This window comes from Dendroctonus ponderosae, unplaced genomic scaffold, assembly GCF_020466585.1.
Source record: "Dendroctonus ponderosae isolate FM_Combo_2020 unplaced genomic scaffold, Dpon_F_20191213v2 Dpon_F_20191213_1, whole genome shotgun sequence".
Taxonomy (NCBI): Eukaryota; Metazoa; Arthropoda; class Insecta; order Coleoptera; family Curculionidae; genus Dendroctonus; species Dendroctonus ponderosae.
In genome coordinates, this window is record NW_026017110.1 from 14,457,179 (window position 1) to 14,478,555 (window position 21,377).

Sequence of the window (21,377 nt, forward strand, 5' to 3'; positions counted from 1 at the left end):
AACAAAACGTATTTGAAAACTTTCTGACAGTGTATCATAAGAGCGGCATATAGTGGTGCATGTTACAGGAAACATGAACAAAAAGGTATGTTCAAGGAGCACCTTAGACAAAAAACAAATCAAGCAATCAAGGCGATGTTCCTTGCAAATTCCTCTGAATTTCATTAAATATCCAGGTGTAATGAAGGTGTGAATGATTCTCCCTGATTATCGAGAGCACAATTGGACATAAATAATCTAGCAAATGCCCCAGCCACTAATTATAGTACGAAGTAATGAATTCTTTAGTGCATCCCTTCCTGGCTATTTTACTGCTCAAATGTATGTTTCATATATTTGTTTGACTGGAAAAGTGTAGGTATGCGCCAAGCTTGAACAGGATCTCTTCAAAACTTCACTCAGAAAGCATCATTCAATAGAAATAGACAAACAATTTTATAAGACGAATATATTAAACACTATAGGCTTTCTACCAGTTCTCAACATAATATAATTGAATTACGACAAAATAAAGAAAAACTGTTTTATTATTATTTTACCTAGAAACCAATAAATAGAGCAAAAACGGTAAATTCTTCAATAAGAGTGCGAATATGCAATTTCTTTTCGAATACGAAAAAAGTTCAGTATTAGTTTCACGATGATGCAGCTGCATCTTTACGACTTACTCAATGCGACCAGCTTTGTCTAGAGTTTTAAATGTAAGTAAATTACATGTCGCCAAATATAGCACCAAATCCAAATGCTTGTTTCATTGCTTGCCAATAATATCGGTCCCAGTTATTTCTGGTTACTTCAGCCTCAGCGCTCGGAACTCCTGATTGAGATAGGATAACTTCCGTATGATCATTCTACAAAAAATTAAAGAAGCAATTATACATAATTAACTGCAACCAAAAATGTTGCGTTTCAAGTTTATTTGTACGTTTTCATGATTATATGGGAATTGTTAAGTTTGTCAAGCAGTTTTGTCAAAATTTATAATGCCTATATGTTCGATTATTTCTGCTAAAGTACACTTCAGAGAATTATCCTTTTAATACAGAAGTAATTGTATATACTATCACAATTACATATTGCATTCATTTAAATAAAAGTCTTGGTACCAGAAATCTTACCTTTTGGTCTATCGTTATTGTAACTAATGAGTGATGTCCGTCTGGCCATTGTTTGTACCGCCATTGCTTTACTATTTTCTTATTAGGGACCAATTCTTCAAAAGTCCCAGTGATGTTACCTCCGAACAGTTCGAATTTGCCACCTTTTGCTGCATCAAGTTTAACATGTCCTCTGGTAAAAGCCGTAACCATTTCAATTCGAGTCAAAGCGTTATAAAAATCTTCTGCTGTGCATTGGAACTTATGAGTTTGGTTAATCGAGGTTGTGTCAATTTTGAGACCCACTACTTTCTTCTCATTTGAAACCACAGGACTCATGCTAACTTTCTTGTTGAAGCCGCTTGACAAATTCTTAATCTGATCTGGCTTAACATCTTCTTTCTTTGGAAGAATCATTCCTCTTGAAAATTCCTGTTTAAGACTTGCTACATATTTGCCTAATTGATCGCGAACCAAGAGTTTGCCTTCTTTTAACATAATCTGTCTTAGTAATTCACCCTCTTCATCCGGATCTTTCAAGTTGACTTGAATCTAAAAATATATATGAAAAGTAAGCCATGCATAATTAGTTAACTTCAGCATTTTAATAATTCGAATTAGTAGAAGGCATCTTAAGATATAAAAGTGACTAACATCTAAATCAGACATTTCATTTTCCTCCGACAAATTTGGTACTTTTATGGTTCCGCAATGGTTAATGCCCGAACCACCATTAAGTTTTCCTTCCCAATTAAAAACAAGGTCCCATTCATAAAAAAATATCAACTTTCCTTTCCGATTATTAGCGCATGCCTCTCCTTCGCATTTGTCTATTCCCGTAATTTTCAAATCCGCTATATTCGTTTGAACTAAAACAAATAAAAACAACATTATTAAAGAAAGCATTTTTAATAAATGAGTAAAATGAATTATTGACTGAAGAGCAGTACATCATATAAATATGTATATTCAGTCAGTCAATATAATATTGCAAGCCTGTCCTAAGAAAATTAAAAAATGTGTAGCTAATGCAAATGATTTGTGTTTTTTGATTACACTTTTTCAACATCCTAATAAAATGCTAATGTGAATGCCAACTCATACTAGATAACTAGGGTGGGAAGTTATTTTCATAAAAAACTAAGTTAGAAACTATTAATTTTCATACATAAAGAATACTCAATGGAAGACATTATCCAAGTTCCTGGCAATACTGAATCTTTGATCAAATATAACAAAGCCTATCTCAGAGGTTTGTTCTAAACAAACAAGAAACCATTCTTCACATACCTGCAATATTATTAAAAAGTTCTTTTATGCGCTCTTCCGACCAAGGGCTTGCGTTTTTTTCAGTCCAATGCCAATTATTAACATTTGTCGCATCAGGTCGCTCTTCTACAATCCATCTTGGATCACCTTCTCCCCATTTAGCCATACCTATACACAAGTTGTGTTCTTGAAATATGCAATGTTGATTGAAAGCACTAGCAATTTTCAAATTATAATACCTAGTTCAAAACTTTTAGTGTTTTGAATACTAACTTACTAAAATCCAATATTTCCCTGCAAAGTAACTATTAAAAGATAATTGAAATATGTATTAACAATTCTCGCAACAGAAATCTTCAATCAAGCAGAGTTGAAAGGACTTAGAAATGTGGTGTTATTGTAGATTTTGCTGGATTATTTTTGATTATCAAGTTTTTCAAAACACGTTAATATACTCAGTGGCGTAGCGAGCTTAACTCGCGCCGAGGGCACAATACCTTTTTAGCGCCCCCGCCCATTCGAAAACCATATACTTAGTATTATATGTAAAATATACTCGCAAATTAATTAATAAATAAAGTAAAAATAAGTTATAAAGTTATAGGCTCAAGCTAGACTTTAAATTTGAGACAAAAAATGTAGTTTAGAAAACAAAACTAGATTTGGAAATGTATACCTATGATCATCTGGAATTAGTTCACAAGATACCTAGTTTTAAAGTAATAAAAAAGTAAATATTTATTATCTCTAAGAATATACATACATTTTTTTAATGATAATATGATTATATTATATTTATTTTAGTTCAGAGTTTTAGGTTCAATTTCTTTTCTACAGCGGAGTAACATTTTGCAGTCACATATTTCGAGTTCTATTCCATTGAAATCTGCATTATAAAATTCGTTATCAACATTATCCTTGTTTAATCAATTTTCAACGTTTCGTAGAAATCCAAATTCGAAATTATGGTCACTTAATCGAGTAAATCGTGTACATATTTCTTGTTGGAGACTATCAAAAACTCTTTTCATAACGCGAGAAATTTGACTTTCTGCGAAAAGACTAATATTTCTAGCCAATTCACACACGTATTTTTGTATCAGTATCCCATTTTTCATGGGCCTACTATTGCCTCTTCAGAGCTTGTCTCGAATCTAGGCTAGTTCAGTCGCTATTTCAATAAAACTCGCTTACAGTTTGACTTAGACTATTGATGTTCCTTTTCATTAACGAAGTAACATTTATAACATTACACTGGCACTAAATTTAAAATATATTTTCCAGAAATCAATTATAATAAATATAAACATTATCCAGCAAAATTATTTAATATTTTATCAAATAAACTAACTTAACTTGTAACAATATGATCTACTGAAAATCCAGGTGCTTGACATTGAATTATACAATTCTACTACATTTACAATTGATTTACTTACGTTAGGTGAACAAAGGTAATTTTGTTTTTGATTGAACTTGAATTTAACAATTGTAAGTAATTGTTTTAATATGGCAAATTATTTATTGGTAACAAACGTTATCTGCGAATAGTCTTCCGAGCATTTCCAATCATGTGAATCTTCGATCTTTGATGTGCTTAGATATTATGAATAATCAACTATTTTACATATAAATGTATTGGAATAAATGGATATTTAAAAAAATTAAAACAGCTGCTTTTTTTATATTATTTTACTATTTTTTTATACAATTTTCTTTCTTTTCTTTTAGGTGGTATCTGTTAAAGGTTAAAAGGCGTTTATATTATCTGTTTGACTTAGATACAAGTACGGATTCCAACAGTAATAGAAGGGATGAAAATAACAGCAGAATTCATTCAGATTAATATTCAATTTTTTTAATTTGCAAACAAGACATTGGTTTTAAGATGCCCGATTGGAAATAATTCAATAAATGTATTCATTTTATGTTATATGACATTGTAAAAAAATGTCGCATCTGAATTACTTTACCTGTAGGTAATTAAAAAACTTTACTGCTGAAGCACCACTGACGCTAATAAACAGTCCAGAATTTTGCCGAAATATTCTAGAATTTGCTCAAGCAATGTGTAGCTGCACAGAAATCAGAATATTTAACTGTCAAACACCATCAGCCATAATTGTCAAATGCCAACATTAGTTGGAACAGTGATGTCAGATGAACGGGGTTAAAAAACGTTAGGTACTGTTGGGAACTTATCATAAGGAAAATATTATTTTATTGTATTATTATACCACCATTTATATGGCAAAAGATTATATTTTTAAAATGACACCCCTTGCCAGTTATTGAAAAACAGTGTTGCCGACTTTCTAATCTAGTTTTTTGCAAAGATTTCAGTTTTTGATGAAGAATTATTGTTTTTACTATTTTTCCTGTACTCTCTAAACACCACCGGATCAGGGGAGGATTAAAGCGTTACTCGTAACTCGTAATTTAAGGCCTCGGCCCGGGGCTAAAATGAATATAGGGTTTACTTACGGGCAGTAAAAAGAAATAATTTTTTGAATATAAATGAAAACTGTGATAATTATTTTTATAATTTATTCTCGCGAACATATGCAAAATCAAATTATGTATAGGCGGTAATATATTTTTTTCCTTTCAATGTTGGGGCCGTGGCTACAGCCCCTACTAGCCTCTTCGTTAATCCAGCCCTACCCCCGACAACAACCCTAGAGGAATGACGTCAATTTTGAATCACCCTGAATTGGTACGCCAAATTGAACTCTATTTGTTCCCACTCAATAAAATTAGCAAAATTTTCTTCAAATATTAGGTAGTTTTTCCATCAATTATGTTCATCACTTTTGTGATTAATTAATTCGCACCATTCGCCACTTTCGTATCTTCGTACCATCGTATACACGGATACATGGGACACGAGCTTAATAATCCTAGTTTTTAAGCACATCTTTTTACAAAGTTAGATCCTTTAAGAATTTGACGACCGTCACGATTTCCGGGTAATTGACGATTTTATGGCATTGGTTCTTTTACATATTGATATTTTTTCCGATACCCCTCATTTTTTATACTACTCCAAGGTAAGTCTAATGCAGTCATATCAGAGGATCGTACAGAAAAAGCTAAAAGGAAGAGAGAGTTGCAGTATAATTATATCGCTAAAACCTTAATATTTACATTAACTTATTTTCGTTTCCATTTATTTCGTCTAAATTTGCGGAAAATGTTGAAAAACTTCGACGCTCTGAAAAATTTTAATGTATTTTTTTTCTGAAATGTGTCTTTTACATATAAAATTAATATGATGGTATCGCACATGAAAAATGAATGTAAAAAAACTCCAGTGATATACAATTTTTATTTATGTACCGGTCTTAGCGCATAGAAATTAAATACTTAAAATTCAACCAATTTTGATTATAATAGTTTTGTGTTAATAAATAATACAACAAACTGCCAATAGCGTCTAAAAGACCATTTGTTGCGCGCTAATAGGTACTATATTTCCGCGCCGAATTTTATAAAACTACAAAGAATTAATTTCTTTTGTAGTGGGGATCGTTCACTGTTTTCGACACCGTACTAAAAATATTTATCTATGTATATTCGAGAGACTCACACACAAACTACAATTAATAAAAGGTCTGTCCACGAAGATTACACTATATTGTAATAAAATTGAATAAATTTCGAAGAGGAAATCTTGCCCGGTTAATTATCAGACAGCTTACCTACCCTTTGAACATCGACATAATCAAAAGAGATACATACATAGCCACACGCTTTTTAAATTGTATCTGAAAGACAATTGCCGTGAAGTGTAGACAGAAGTACATAACGTAAATTCGCAAGAAACGAAAGAGTGGTTCTAATTTCAAATATGTTTAAATTTAGTGATCCTTTTTCTTGGGCTTCTTTGGATTACGAGATCTGGACTTGGCCTTACACAATGGACAGATTGGGGCATTTCTGTGTATCTGTTGATGACAACTAAGGCAAGACTTCATAGGTGGCGGCTGTTGTCTGTAAGATAAAAGATATGAATACCCCAGAATTTAATAGATGCCAGTTAAAACGCTGTTGCAAAAATGTTTTTTAAAGATTGTAAAATAATATTATCTCAATGGTGCACCTCAGAAGTTCCGACCTGAAAGTAGGTGTGGGTGGTCCAGAATGGGAAGACGGGCCAAGACCTCCAGATCTTCCGGGATCGGGTTTATTAGTTACCAATCTTAATGGGTTCGGAGGGGGCAAGAAAGTAGGTGGCAGTGGCGGTCCTAAAGAGCCTAATGAGCCATCTGATGGAGCAATAGGCCTGGTCCAATCAGCAGTTTTACTATATGATGACGGGGACTGACTTTTTGCAGAATTATAAAGTTGTGAAACTTTCCTGAAAATATATAAAACATTAATTGTAATATCTTTGTACAATTAATGAAGAGCATATTACTCCGGTGTTATTGTTGACCCCTCTTCTTCGTGAAGGTCTGGAAGTCTTTCTAAACCCAAATTGTCCCTTCTTAGACGATCGATTTCATTTTTCAATGGCAAGTACTCTTCATGCAGACGCAACGTTGCATTCATAGCTCTCTGTCTGCTTTCATCTGCTTGCTTTATAACACCCTCCATCTAAGAAAATAATAATGTACCTTCTAGGATGATGGAAGTCTTCTAAAACTCATAGACAATAAAATGTAATGAATAAAGTATGACAATTATTGAAAGTTTCGCCTGATTTAGTGTTTGTTGTCTGGATTTCAAGAAAACAGTGCTTTTCGGCTGGTAAAACAGGCTCTTCAAGCTAATGTTTTGGTGACTTTGGTTTTAAAATATGTAATTAGTTACTCGAGTCGTGTAAACGATCTAGACCAGTAAACTAAAAAAATCGAAGTCAACAACGTCGAACAACACACACTGAATAAGTTTACAATACTCAACATCATTTTGCAAACATGGAACTAATTTCCACACCGAATTAGGTTTGCAACTGACCAAAATTTCCCATAATTGATCGACATACTTATTAGCGCAAAGAGGAGATTTCGAACTATGATTTTTTATAAACATCAGGTGGCGGTGAGTGAACGCAAATATTTTTGTGTTGATCATAACGATTGCAAATCTGATGTAATAATCGAAAAATTGATAGAAAAGGTAGAACGGCATAGAAATCGCTCCACGTTCAGTATACCAGTCCAAAAAAGGTGCAAACTGGAAACAATTTAATGAATTTTTAATTAAAATCCAATTTCTACTGAATTGAACTAAACGAATTAAGAAAATGGTAGTACTACGTGTATCAAGTTTTGCTGAAAGCACCAAGGCAAAATAATTACGGAGAATTAGCTAATAAAAATTCTCTATTAAGTTCCAGCCAATTTTTATTTCGCCTAAATAATCCAACTGATATCCCAGTGTTTTGAAGGATGAAACAGCGGGGCACTAAAATTACTAATTCCTTAACATGAACGACTGTTTTACAGAAACATTCTGTGTCTCCTTAGTAGAATTGCATAATAAAACAAATACTTTTTATTCTCCCCTTTTTCCAATTTTAATTTGCAAACGAAAACTCTTATAACAGATACATATTAGCATTTTATGCGATTTGAAAATAGAAACAGATACGAACGAAAAAACGTGTGCAAAAGACCGGCAACACCTTACTGAGGCTGATAGTGCTAAAACTGAAGCAGATGATATTGTTTAAAACCAGACAATTAAGTGATCATGAGCTGTTAACTTTCGCACGCACTAACTTGGTTCGGCTTAACAAATCACGTTCAAAATAAAATTTCGCCAGAAGTAAAACGTACGATTCTATGGAGCCAATCATATTTAGGGCCGAATTCCGACATTGTAATACCACTTTAATATTATAACATATTTTGCATTCAGCTTACCACTTTGAATAACCTACTGTCAAGTTTCTATACTCAGAACACAGTTTTCAACCAAACAACTCAGTAGACTGTATAGTTGTCTTCAGATTACATAATTGAAATACCATTGAAATCATTTTTTGTGCAGCAAATGAAGAAAAACATATAATAAATAGAAACATGTCAGTGAACCGAAAGAAAATGAATTGTCTTAGTCTGTATAAGAATAAGTTTATCAAGATTGCAAAAAGTGGACGTTTTTATTTTTTAATTAACAAAGCACTTTTGATGACCCCACGCGAAGTCAGTATGAAGAAAATCAGGTGGGTGCCATTGTGTAAAACAAATAAGAAAGGCAAGAAAACCAATTGGTCCCAAAAACTAAATGGAAATGCTAATTAGTCAAGATGTAGACTGTTTCAATACACACTAGATTTTTATGCCAAGCAAACTTGAGTTTATACTACTTTTGCTTTGAAAATCATTTATAAGCCTTGTTCTTATTATAAGCGTTAGTAATCATCTTTATAATTAAATAACTTCAATTTTCTAATTTACTGAAAGCATTTAAACTGGAAAAATTAATGATACAGTTGATAAGATTTACACCATACAGTAAAGTGTTTTGTATAAATGCTATTCAATATCAACTTCAATGTTAATCGATATCAAATTCCTACTGTAGAAACATATTTTTCCTAATTTTTCGAGAAATACTTTTGTGGGTTGGATGGCTTTTGTATAACTGAGCCCAAATATCGTTAAGACTTGATTCTTCATTCTTAAGCCATGGTAATCAAAAACATGGGAAAATAACTTAAGATATTGAGGATAATTATTATAAATTTATACTTTATAATTAAGTATGTATATGTAAAATGTGAAGGAAGCTGTCGCTTTTTGCAACTAATTAGCAGAAAAAAGTTTTCCAATACTACATAGTTATTTTGCTATAAAGCTGTTAAAATCCATCAGTAAAACAGAATTTCCATGTCCGTTTTCACTTCAATAGGTTGTTCTCATCATGTATATCATTTTTACAGTTAAAATATTACCTTCTTTGTTACTGAAAATATTCACAAACATTCGATAGTGTAAAAAGTAGATTATAGCAGTGGAAATCACTGACAAAATCAATCAATCAACAAATCAAATCAAAAATGCAGTTATTAAATATAAACTGAAGTGAAAATATAAAAACTTTTGTGATTTTGCTGGTTATCGCGTTGAAAACCATCTAACAAATTATTATATCTCAAGTAAACGTACTGCATTGATGTCGGCGTGAATTTGTCTCAATTCCTCTACATGGGACATTTTCTCTTGCAATAGAAGATCCATTTCTTGTTTGTATTCAGTGAGAGATTTTTCTTCCTGTTCCTGAGATTCTACTTCACATATTAAACGGGCTTTTAGTTTTTCTAATTGAATAGTCTTTGATCTTAAAATGTTCAAGTAAAGATCAACATTACTAAACAAGTATATTTTTTATTACAGTCATTACTACCTTATCTCTTTAATGGCCTCTAACTTTGTAAATATTCCCCTTTCGTCGGCAGCAGTCATCTTGCGAAACAGGGATGTTTTTTATGTTAAAACTAGCTTTTAGATCGTCTGTTAAGACCTTTATTTATTATTGTTTAATTGATTTTATTTAACTACTTCTCAGGTGTTGTGATTGAAGACCAGCAGGGGGCAGTCGTTGCGCAGATGCCTAAAACGCAAGCATTCATGATGCCAGATCTGTAAAATATTCTTGAATAAAGGGACTTAGCTTAGAGTAAATTGATCACATACAAACACGGAAATATAAATTAAACTACTCATTGTTTCTTAAATATCCGAAAAGATATTAGAGAGGTAAAGGAAATTAAAATATATTTTATCCACGGCTGCTCAATGTTAGTATGATTAATAATAATGATTAAAAATGTAGATGCTAAACAATAAATATGCATTTATTGCATAAAGTTAACTGTTTTTAAACATGAACTTCTCTGATGCATCAAGGAATGTAGGCTTTCACGGCCGAACTCAATGGTAAATTATTGTTTTTCCAGGCTTGTAGGCCGTGGTCCATAAAATTTAGATGTAATTTCGTCGGATCTTTAAGTAAGGGGTGGTCCTTCGATTCGGATTCACCTAACAGGAGGCCTGTGCAGTAGGCCTTAAGGAAGTTATATTGCCAATCTTGAGAATTCAAGGAAAAACGTACGAAATTCGAGTATTTCAAATATACACTGAATTGATTATTTGTGTTTTAAATTCGAACCGGTTGTAGATTTGGACGAAGTGGCTTTGTAAGTAGCTGGGGAGGGTAAGGGGGAAATGGCAGTGATTCGAATTCCGCCAGGTCTGCTTAATATTAAAAAAAAACATGAGTGAAAAGCCATGGCGCGTATCTGTGAAAATACAGATAATTATTAAGCTTGTGGCCAGAGATTAGACCTACAATTCGCGGATAACACCTTGTCAAGAACGTGCGTATTTGCACGAAACAAAGAATGCTTGCTCCAGAAGGTGTGAATAAGTCCAGAATCGGAGCCACACTTGGGACGTAACGATCGGTTCCGTTTCTGTTGTCCGAAGAAGCATAAGCAACATAGACTTAAGGTTTATCAGCACTTTTTAGATCGATTCCATCAAAATAAAACTTGGGTACACCAAAGATTACACTTCTGAGTCAAAACTGCCTAAAATAGAGTGGGAAAAACGTGGTAAACGGGAGCCCAAGAATGATTTTCTCGGTTTTCCCCACGATCAAAACATTGCACGTTTCTATATGCCGCATAATTCTCCTATCGAAGGAACAAAAAGACGCAATCAGACAAATATGTTTTTTTTTCATGGTAACAATGGCCTCAATCAGCAAACACTGCAAGAAAGAAATTAGACAAATTTGGCTGGGAAAAGTTAGAACATCCTCTTTACAGTCCAGACTGGTCACCTTGTGACTTCTATACTTTTGTATACCTGAAAGAAGTGCTGGTAGTCTATCGTTTTGAGGAAGATCAACCAGTAGGTCAGTTTGTGTTTCAGTGGCTGGAGCATGAGAAAATCCATGCATGAGCAATCCCATAGAAAAATGTACTTTCAGGGCGGGAGGTATTGTAGAAAAATGATATGTTTTTATAAATATTGCACAATTAGGAAACAATTTAAATAATAAATCAGTTCCGTTTAAATTTGATACACCCTCGTACCTCCTCACAAAGCGTGCTGGCACTAATTACTTATCTAGATAAACATTCGCTTTATTTAGGAATCCGCTCAAGTTTAATTGGGGTAATTAGATCACTTAGCAAACCGTGATTGATCGATATAGGAACATGTGCCCTCCAATGAAATTGCTAATTTCAATAGAAATTCATTAGTAAGAACTCCAAAGCAATTAAGTTAAAACTTTGATAAGCTGATAGAAACATGTATTAAATGATGTCGTCGGCTCCCATAGTAGTAATTTAGAAGTTGCATATTTGCTCATTGTATAGATACCACTAAGAAAATTTCTTGGTGGTATTTTATGCGAAATTAATCAATTTTTCCATAAAAAAAACAAACCACGCCATGACGATGTTTATGATACCGATTTCGCGGCGATGTAAAAAAATATCGAGCATTTTTCACATCTTGGTTTGGATTGATTCTTTTCTTAGATACATTTTGAAGGTATTAGGGTTAGTTTGCCCGTTTTTTTATACTGTTAAGAAGCTATCTATTCTAAAACGCAAATATTTGCAATTTATTGCTAAATTCTCAAAGTATTGATTTTCGCCCGTACCCCCGGCCGCCCGTAAAAAAGGTGTTTCAAAGGGAAAATAAGATGGCATTGTCTGTTTTCTTATAAGAAAATTGCAAACTTTAATGAGTGAAAAGCGGTAAACAAAAAAACTTCTATTTCTCAAATAAACACCACTAAGAAATGTTCTTAGTAAGAATAAAAAATTACAAATTTTCAAAACTACTTAATTATAATTTTCTTACATACTTCTTGGATTTTCTACATAAGGTGCCTTATTTTTAACGTAAATCACTAAAATGCGATCACTTCTCCTCTAATTGTTTTTTTTTTGGCGTTCCACGAGAATTAATATGTTTTATACATTTGAATGACACACGGATACTTTTCTCAGGAGCCATTTTCAGTGTATTAAACCCCATCGCCGGTTACATTCCACAAAGCTATTTCGTCTTTCTTCACCTTTTGTCGCTCTCCAGACAGAGACTTCCGAACATGTAAATACCAATTTATTTACATTTTAGATTACTATACTACGTTGATTGCAAAAACAAAGAATAGTATACATAAAATTTATGTAGACTCGCTAAATACTCCCGCAATAATGATGCCGCATTTTAAATGACTGCATATTTGTGCTAGGGTAGATAAATATTGTTCAGGAACTCACTGAGACATCGCTATTTGCGATCTGTAAGATCAATATATTACAAAAATATCCTTAAAAGTACATCTCTGCATACGTATCGTCGTTATACAAGCGAAAGCGACCATGTCGAATATTTATATATTTTTGGTATTTTCGATTGCAATGTCAATGTGTAATCTTATTTACCAGGAACAAACTTCAAAATTGTGTAAAAAAATTATTATAAACTAATCTGATATAAAATAATTGATTTTATAATCATAAGCAAATTATGAAAAGATTAATAACTCAAAACTACTATCGGCGGACTTAGTCAGCTTCTATTGTATGCCGACGATATCTGCAACATATTTATGAACGACTTAATAACAGCCATCTCAAAAAATACAGACTAACTTATGATATATAATAAATATATAATTTAACATTTTCGTAACAGCTCCAATATTACAAAAATTGGGGTAATCCATATTTTTATTCATAAAATTATAGACATGTACATCAGAATTCTTTCAAAAAATATTACCAATTTTCCCTCATTAACAGTTACAAAATTGAATGTTGCGGTTTTGAAAAAAACACATCATAGTCTAAACCAAACGGAATAAATTCCCGTTAGGTTTACACTCCGGTTTTAGTGGCACCACACATATATAAACGAAGCTTCTAAACTCAAATAACAGTTCTTTTATGGAAGGAAAAAAACATTTCCACGAAAACGAAAATTTTATTTATGCTGTATTATGTATATTTTAGAAGAAAACCGCCCTAATAAATCTGGAGGAAAAATATTAACAAATTAGAACACAAAAAAGTTTACACAATGTACCCTTTCAACTGCACTTATTTAAGACTACCAAATTAATATGACCTTTGACCACGTCAAGTTTGTTTACTCGAACTTCCAATACATCCCCTAGATGTAAATTCAGCCCTTTCATATTTGATTCATGAATTAATCCGTTCTTACCTACTCCGATGTCGACAAACGCCCCAAATGATGTTACGTTTTTAACTCGCCCCGTCAAAACTGAATTTATTTTCAGGTTTTCCAAAGAAGTAATGTCCTTTTTAAATAACGGCGTTCTACTCATTTCAGTTCTGAAATCGTGGCTTAAGCTCTTATTAAGTGCATCGAAAATGAGGTGCATTGTTTCCTTATCAGATTTATATTTTTCAGCTAATTTCTGAATATCGTACCCTTGTGATTTTGCCTTAAAGCATCTGATGAAGTACTCCGAACCTATTTGTTTCTCTTTCAGTCCCAATTCTCCTAAAAGATAAAGCAGACATTAGTTGAGCAGCGATAAAGTATAGAGCGTTTTATAATAAGCTAGTCATGGATATAAAGTCGATTTGACTTTAATTACAGAAATAAAAGTAAAAAAATAACTCAAAAATCAGTAATTTAGAATACAGAACTCTAAATATATCACCCGAAAAAGATCACTGCACCGCCTCAATTATATGGAGGACCAGTGACAAAGCAGAAACTGGAACATCGAAAAATAATATTGCTTCATAAAGTATATGAAAGCAGCCAAGAATGCTTTATTACACAAATACCGAGTTTACAGTTTGGTAACAAAATCTTTAGTAGAGGTCGGTAACGACTAGAGTTATCAAATGAACTTGATACGTAAAATATTTCTAGTAGTTCTGCCAATGGCGTCTGTACTAATACGTAACTAGATTATATATATCTCCATTCAAATCGCGAAAATACTGACTTTTTATGTACTACTCGGCCTTGGCGAAAAAAACTTGAAGAAAACTTTTAGGATAATGAAACTGTAAAAGTCGCATACTTAGTTACTGGCTTTTAACAACCATAAAAAAAATAAAGTTTTGTAGGTATTTAGAAGACTAATAAAAACGATAATGGCAACGATTTTTTTATAGATATTTTAACTATAAGGTATTTATCGATTGTTACTATTTGCTCAAATCGTGGATTGATAACGTCTATCAATTATATTTTAGTTTGAAAATCATTTGTGATTTTACGAATGGAATAATGCAAAAATCGTCAAAATATCTACATATAAAGCAAAGGGTGTTAAATATATTTTTAAGTAGCTCGACTGAATCTTGTCGAGGTATTCAAGTACATATACATAATTGTGTTTTCCAAAATAAAACTTACATTTCTAGCAATGTTTTTCCAAATATATTATTTAATCCTACACACATATTATTTAAGAAAGTACCTATTAAACTGCGAACCAAAGGGTACGATTCCGGATGTATGATCGTTGCGTCCAATGGTGTGGTCAATTTATTGTCATAAAACTTATTGTAGCTCGGATCAGTGGGTCCTATTCTCAGGAAGCCAGCGCATTGCTCAAAGACTCTCTCTCCAATTCCATAAACTTTAAGCAATTCTTTTCGGTGGGTAAAGGCTCCGCACCTTTCTCTGTAGTCGATTATTTGAACGGCCTTATTTTCTGTTAAGCCAGCAATACGACTGTAAAAAATAAGTGTATACTGTGGTACATATATACAACCAGTTTAAAAAACGAGAGTATTACAACTAATATGTAAAATAATTAGAGGTAAGAGTATGAACTACGTTAAACAAAAAGTTTTTTAAAAAGTTTGAGACTGTTCAGCTTCTATAAAAATGTGAATTTACCATATTTATCGTAACAAACACCGAAATGTCATGAGAAAAAATGACGATATTATTAATTAGAGTTTAACTTACCGCAATAAGCACATAGATGCTGTATTTAAGTCCACGCCAACAAAACTTACACATTCAGAAACAACTTCGCTTAGAGCATCTTGCAACTGTTTCTTCTTAATGTCTAACTGATACATGCCTACTCCTAAATGGCACGGTTCAACTTTGACTAGTTCGGCCATAGGATCTTGAATTCTGCGCGCAAGAGATACTAAAAAGAGAAAATTATTTAAAAAAATAGAGTTGCATCTCGCTCTCTTCGATGCATTGACTCAAACCTAGTACTAATTGTTACCTGCGCTAATAATATTAGGATCTAGATCTCTAAATTCCTTCTGCGCTTCTGTACTGCAACTGTAAATAGATGCTCCATCTTCATTCACAATAGTATATTGTACATCCAAATTTCCGAAATAGTGACTACTAATAAGACCGGAAATCCACTCCTCTGTTTCACGACACGCACTTCCATTGCCTATCGCTATTAGGTTACATCTAAATTTAGATCAAGAAGAGTTAGAAAACTATTGGAAGTATTTCAATAGTTATTTAACAAACTATTAATATAGCTACATTATAAAGAAAATAATTCTTGCAAAAATTATCTTATATATATTTTTTTAATGGAAAAATGCCCCAAAACTCAAATGAACTTAAAAAGACAAACCAAACAGAATGTGCCTTGCTCCCCCTCAGAAACTCTGAAACACGTGAACTGATATCAACAAATAAACGCAGAATTCCACAAAATAAAGGAAACACCAAGTGATAATAGAACCATCAATGAATACTGGCATGAGATACAAAGACCGATTAGAATAGATAGAACAAACATAGGATTCCTCAAAACCATTGAAGTTGAATTCTGAATTTAATGGAAGCCCGAAGGGGATATAAAAACAAAGACATTACCAGCTACAGCGATACCAACAGAACGATAAAAAAGAAAATTAAACAACCCAAAAGAACTATAGCCTGAAAACTTCGGCAAATAAATTAAAGATCTCCTGAAAAACACGACAGCTTCAATCTTCATAAAAAACTGAAATATACCTCCGGAATCAAAAACCAAAACATGCCAACCTACTTAAAATATCGGGCGGAAAATTCCTTGATCAGGAACAACAATGCAGAGAATGGAAAGAGGTACGTAACTGACCTCTTCGACGATGTCAAACGAGGAAACAGCACACACACGACCTGTGATAGATAGAGGCCCCAGTATAATGAAGGCAGAGATCCAGAGAGTAAATCAGACAATAACGAACCACCAAAACAATTTTAAGTAGGTGGAACATTCTCGTTTAGTTGAGTAACCAATATTTCAGAATATTGTCTGCATGAATATTTATAAACGTTGCAGATCGCTCACAGAGAATAGGGAACAAAATCACCAAAAACATGTGAGAAATATTTCGAGATATATATATATCTTAGGCTGCCTGATTGCTCACTATAACGTCAGGACAATAATAAGTACATTTACCCATATTGAAGCAATAATTTCTTGATCACGTCTTCGCCTCTAGAACTGCCATTTTTAAAAGTATGCGGATAAATTACGCTGTGATCTAGTAGATTCCCAGTCGCTGAGATAAGGGCCACCTTACACCCATGAGTGTAACCTGGATCTATTCCCATAATTGGTTTTCCTTTCATGGGGCGTGTTAATAATAAATGTTTCAAATTATCACTGAACACTTTACATGATTCTTTCTCGGCTTTTAGCTTCAATTCAGCACGTATTTCTCGAGAAATCAATGGAGTAACTATAAAGGAAGATAAACTACTTTAGAAAACCTTTATAAGCTGGCCATTTGTCAACCACTCATATCAAATTTCGAGTTGGAAAACCAATTCTTCAATTAAATGCAAACCATTTACCTATTAGTTTATTAGGTATAAAAATTAAATTTATTTTGTGTTTTAATTTTTTTAACGCATTTTAATTATTGTAAAAAATTAATCAAATTAAACTCTCGTGTTTAAGTAATTATAAATACTTGGAATTAAGTTTATTAATAAAAAATTTGTTAATTTCTACCGATGATTCGACAAATAGTAGCATACATAATTCGAAACAACATACATAAACGGATTACATACTTATTCGTCCAAACGCATCATCAATTGCCAAATTAATAATGTCTTGTCTTCTCTGGTCATATTGAGATTTATTTGTCCATTTGTTAGTGCAGAAAATTTTAAACTGGTTTTGAAAATAACTAGGAATCTCAATTTTGACGGTTAGAATTTTTAAAGATTCTCCTCGATTAATAGCTAAAATCTAAAACAAATAAATATTTATAAATTTATGTTTTCCACGTTAATTGTAGAATTTGAACATTTTGGTACGCCATTCAAAACTCTAAACTTCAAATAAATCGGGTATCATGTCATTTTTGTAAAAGATGGGAGTCCTAGGATGTTAAATTTAACAAAAAAGTTATGCAAAAACAGATTTATGTTCATTTGTATAAACGACAGCAGTTTTAATGTACGAAAATAATGAATAGGTAAATGACTTCTTTGTAATTTTAATTCCTAAATGGTATAGTAGTTTTAATGATTCATTACTTTGTCCCAGGGACATGCAACAGAAGTTTTTATATTTTATCTCGAAGATAAAGCAAAATACGAAAGAATGTGAACAGACACAAACGTTGCTCCAAAAGATGCCCAATCCGAGACAACTTGATAAATTTTAAACAGTAGCTAACAGTTATTTGTTTAAAATATTTGCCACATTGTCCTAGAGGACCCCACTGAGCTTAACAATTTTAGTCATTAGACGTTAGCCTATTAGACATAACACGGGGACATTATGTCTGAGAAACAAAGAAAATACGCCATTAGAACGTAAATTAGCGTTATCAGAAATTTACTTCTTATAATTGGGAATTACATATTTTACAAGTCTTTACAAGACCAATAATATAACATAACATTCCTGACGATTCACAAAATATCGATCTTTAATCACAATTTTTTTTCAAATTCCATTTTTCTTTATCAGACAGTTTTAAATGTCAACAAAAGTTTGCATGAAAAAAAAGTTTACGTAAAATAGGAAAATCAAGCAACAAACTCGGAGAAAGCTATTTAAATATTTCAACTTGAGGGTCGAATCTCCATTTTGGAATATTGAAATTTTTATTAATAAATGACCAGTTAGAATCGCGTTCTAGTATTTCTCTGCACCAAACTTTATTTTTTCTAAATAACCCCAAATTTTATTCGAATATATACTATATTCTCTAAGAATCCTATATTTTCTATTATCATGTTTACCTGGTGAGATTTCAAAGCGTCAACCCTATTGCTAAAATCAAAGTATATTTGAAACTTGGCCTCCTCTGTCTTAGGATCTTTTTTTCCTATTTTGTTCGCGACAGTACTTTGGTTTTTCTGTGTAGATCGGGCCTTTGTTGTCCTCAGTTTAAACGTCGATGTTCCTCGCCTACCAATAACCGTTTAGCAAGACAAAAACAACAAGATCCTGAACTTTACTTACAAATTGCGCAAGAACAACAACAATTCCGGGTCTCTACCTATTTCAAAAGCTAAAATTTGTATGATTCCTTTTTTTACATCCTCCTCGGTTTTTATGCCATCTACGCCAGGTTTCTTATAATCAGCAAAAAAAATCATGCCCGTGTTATTCAATAAATGTAATGCTGGCTCCTCCAAACCGCATTTTTTTGCTCGTTCTACCAATGATTGTTTTTTACCCGGTTTAAACGGAGCATACTAAAACCGAATCAAATAATAGATTAAAAACTTAATACTTATTACAAATCACATGTATCTTACAATATGTTCCAATTCTTCGATAGTTCTAGACGCACAAATATTTTGTTGAATTTTCAGATCCAACTTTCCATTCTGCGCCACTGCTTTTGCAACCGTGCAAATTTTCTTTTTCAATTCGCAAATTTCGACGTAATCCTCCTTTATTGCCCTTAGATTTTCCGCCGTCATATCACCAATTACATTTCTTCGATATCTAAAATGTTACCAAATATAATTAAAAACTATACATTTTTAAATGATTGTAAATAAACATTAAGCAATAGTTAGCATAAACATACCTAGCAATAAATGGTATAGTATTACCATCCTCCCATAGTTTTATCAAATTTCGAGCAACACTTTCATCTATTAAAGTTTTCTCTGCTAAAAGTTCTGGCTCTTGCCAAGTGGGACAAACGTCGTCAACGGAACTATTTAGAGTTTTATCTGTCTTTGAACTTTGAGATGTTGCAACGGCGGTTCTTCTAGTTTTGCTTAAAGTCTTGCTTCTAAGTGGTTTAGCTTCTCGATCTTTTTTTGCTTTCTTTGTTGGACTTGTGACTTCCAAATGAGAATTCAGACATTTCCTTTTCTAAAAGAGGAATTATTGCAAAATATTTTACTTTCAAATTTTTCAGTTACCTTTCCGGTATTTGATGGAATATTTGCAGACTCCATATCTTCATCGCTGGTAATAAGTTCAATAGTATGTATCCTCTACAAATATAAATATTCGTTATTAATGACAACGCCAAGCAGGCATATTAATCCTTTGTACTAAAGCAGTTTTGTTTAATTCAACAAACCTTTTCACGTGTATTGGTTTTACTTAACGGTTTTTTCTTGAACTTACTCGGCTCCGGAATAAACTCTTCATCGCTAGTTAAAAGAGAAATCTCGCCAAGCAGTTTTTCAGTCTAAAATTTGTTGACAATATATAAAAAAGTTAATAGTAAGCGTAAAAACGGTCTAAAGGTGCATGATTCTTTTAATTTTCACTTTCAATTTACCTGTGGAGTTTTCACTTTTACAAACTTGATTGGCTCGCTATCACTATCTGACGTTAATTCTGCCTTATATGAAACTGGTTTAGCCTGTGCAAAAAAATTAATCATTTTTATTAATATAAATCTGTAAAAAAACGTTTTGCGGAAAAAACAATTCCGAAATTTCCTTCAACTTTTACATGTGGTAGTTCTAGACTAATCTGAAATCTGATCTAAAGTGATCTAAAATTCACTAGAAGCAAAAAAAAGCAGTTAAAGATATAAAAAAATACGTCTGTCCAATCACCCCAGATCCGTTAATAATTCTATTGAACCAAAATATAAATGCATTGTACAGGGTGGTAACAATGTGGACTTCGGAAAAATCGGATAATAAACTTAAGTTACAAAACGCCGCTATTTCCATAAAGATATAAATAATGACAACCTGTAGCCTGTAGATTGCAGCTGCTATTTCGCATAACTAAAGATGCAAACTCTAATAAGTTAGCTATAGTTTCAAATGTAGAATAAAAATCTTATAAGTTGATTTTTGCTCTTGCAGCATCGGTTTCGTGGGCGGTACAAGGAGTGCAAACTATGAAATGCACCCTTTGTTATCTTTTGGGAAATGTAGTGAATTTCAAACAGTGAAAAATGGACGAAAACCGCATTTTTGCTAAAAACAGACCAAGAAAAGTTGGCGTTACAGAGATTTTCCATAATTGAGGGGATTCTATAAAACAGGACCTGATATCCTCAAATATTACCAACGGATATTCAACTACTTTGCATGTTTCAAAGTAATTCTGTGAAATATCAATAAATGAAAGAATTACTGTTAGGAATAGAGCATTTGAAATTGAGATTCCACAGATTTTTTAGCTGAATTTCAATTCCTTGAAAATTACAGTTGTTTGTTTATACTCACTCGCTTTAAATGTGCCCGAAGGATCGGAGCATCACTATCATCAGAACTAAGTAATTGATTTGTACTATTCATATTTTAGACTATTTTATGCAAATGATATCAAAGAATTATCATGAATTTCATTAGTCCTGTTCTAGCTGGTACAACAGAAACGTAATTCGTATAGTAAACATAAAAGTAGGGTTGTGATCGTAAATCTCATGAAGTATCGACAAATAGTTTTTGGTATCGATATACCCAAAACTTCACAAGCATCACTACACCCCCATGACAACTCAATAGGATAGCCTTGACCACAAAATTAGTTCGGTAAACAAATGCAAGAGGCGCGTTGTTGGCGGGAAGAAAAATGAAACTCGCCATGTGGCTGTCGTTA

At 32.7% G+C, this 21,377-nt stretch overlaps 3 protein-coding genes and 1 long non-coding RNA gene across 5 annotated transcripts; 1 reads left to right on the top strand and 3 right to left on the bottom strand.

Annotated features, from left to right (window-relative positions):
* Positions 1–433: 433 nt before the first annotated feature.
* Positions 434–4,509, bottom strand: LOC109543686 (activator of 90 kDa heat shock protein ATPase homolog 1). Its single transcript, XM_048662275.1, has 5 exons — positions 4,340–4,509; positions 2,388–2,534; positions 1,752–1,966; positions 1,119–1,649; positions 434–851 (listed from the first exon to the last, which is right to left on the bottom strand). Exons 2-5 carry the CDS (start codon positions 2,530–2,532, stop codon positions 711–713), a joined length of 1,032 nt encoding a protein of 343 aa, XP_048518232.1. The 5' UTR covers positions 2,533–2,534; positions 4,340–4,509; the 3' UTR covers positions 434–710.
* Positions 4,510–5,983: 1,474 nt separating this feature from the next.
* LOC109543685 (zinc finger C4H2 domain-containing protein) lies at positions 5,984–9,926 on the bottom strand. Of its 2 annotated transcripts, none has more exons than XM_019913507.2 (5): positions 9,726–9,926; positions 9,488–9,659; positions 6,787–6,965; positions 6,484–6,726; positions 5,984–6,359 (listed from the first exon to the last, which is right to left on the bottom strand). In XM_019913507.2, the coding sequence occupies exons 1-5, from the start codon at positions 9,782–9,784 to the stop codon at positions 6,227–6,229; spliced, it is 786 nt and encodes a 261-aa protein (XP_019769066.1). In that variant the 5' UTR covers positions 9,785–9,926; the 3' UTR covers positions 5,984–6,226. The 2 variants fall into 2 exon arrangements, with proteins under 2 accessions (XP_019769066.1, XP_019769065.1); XM_019913506.2 differs by having other exon boundaries at positions 6,469–6,726.
* A 54-nt stretch (positions 9,927–9,980) lies between these two features.
* On the top strand, positions 9,981–10,468 carry LOC125503532. The gene is made up of 2 exons (XR_007280951.1): positions 9,981–10,078; positions 10,279–10,468. It is a non-coding gene; the product is annotated as an uncharacterized LOC125503532 (long non-coding RNA).
* A 1,629-nt stretch (positions 10,469–12,097) lies between these two features.
* Positions 12,098–21,196, bottom strand: LOC109543684 (S1 RNA-binding domain-containing protein 1). Its single transcript, XM_048664092.1, has 14 exons — positions 21,002–21,196; positions 20,095–20,178; positions 19,891–20,001; positions 19,727–19,801; positions 19,384–19,676; positions 19,106–19,298; positions 18,807–19,042; positions 18,584–18,752; positions 17,399–17,579; positions 16,779–17,061; positions 15,588–15,787; positions 15,314–15,503; positions 14,817–15,073; positions 12,098–13,879 (listed from the first exon to the last, which is right to left on the bottom strand). Exons 1-14 carry the CDS (start codon positions 21,071–21,073, stop codon positions 13,440–13,442), a joined length of 2,784 nt encoding a protein of 927 aa, XP_048520049.1. The 5' UTR covers positions 21,074–21,196; the 3' UTR covers positions 12,098–13,439.
* Positions 21,197–21,377: the final 181 nt, after the last annotated feature.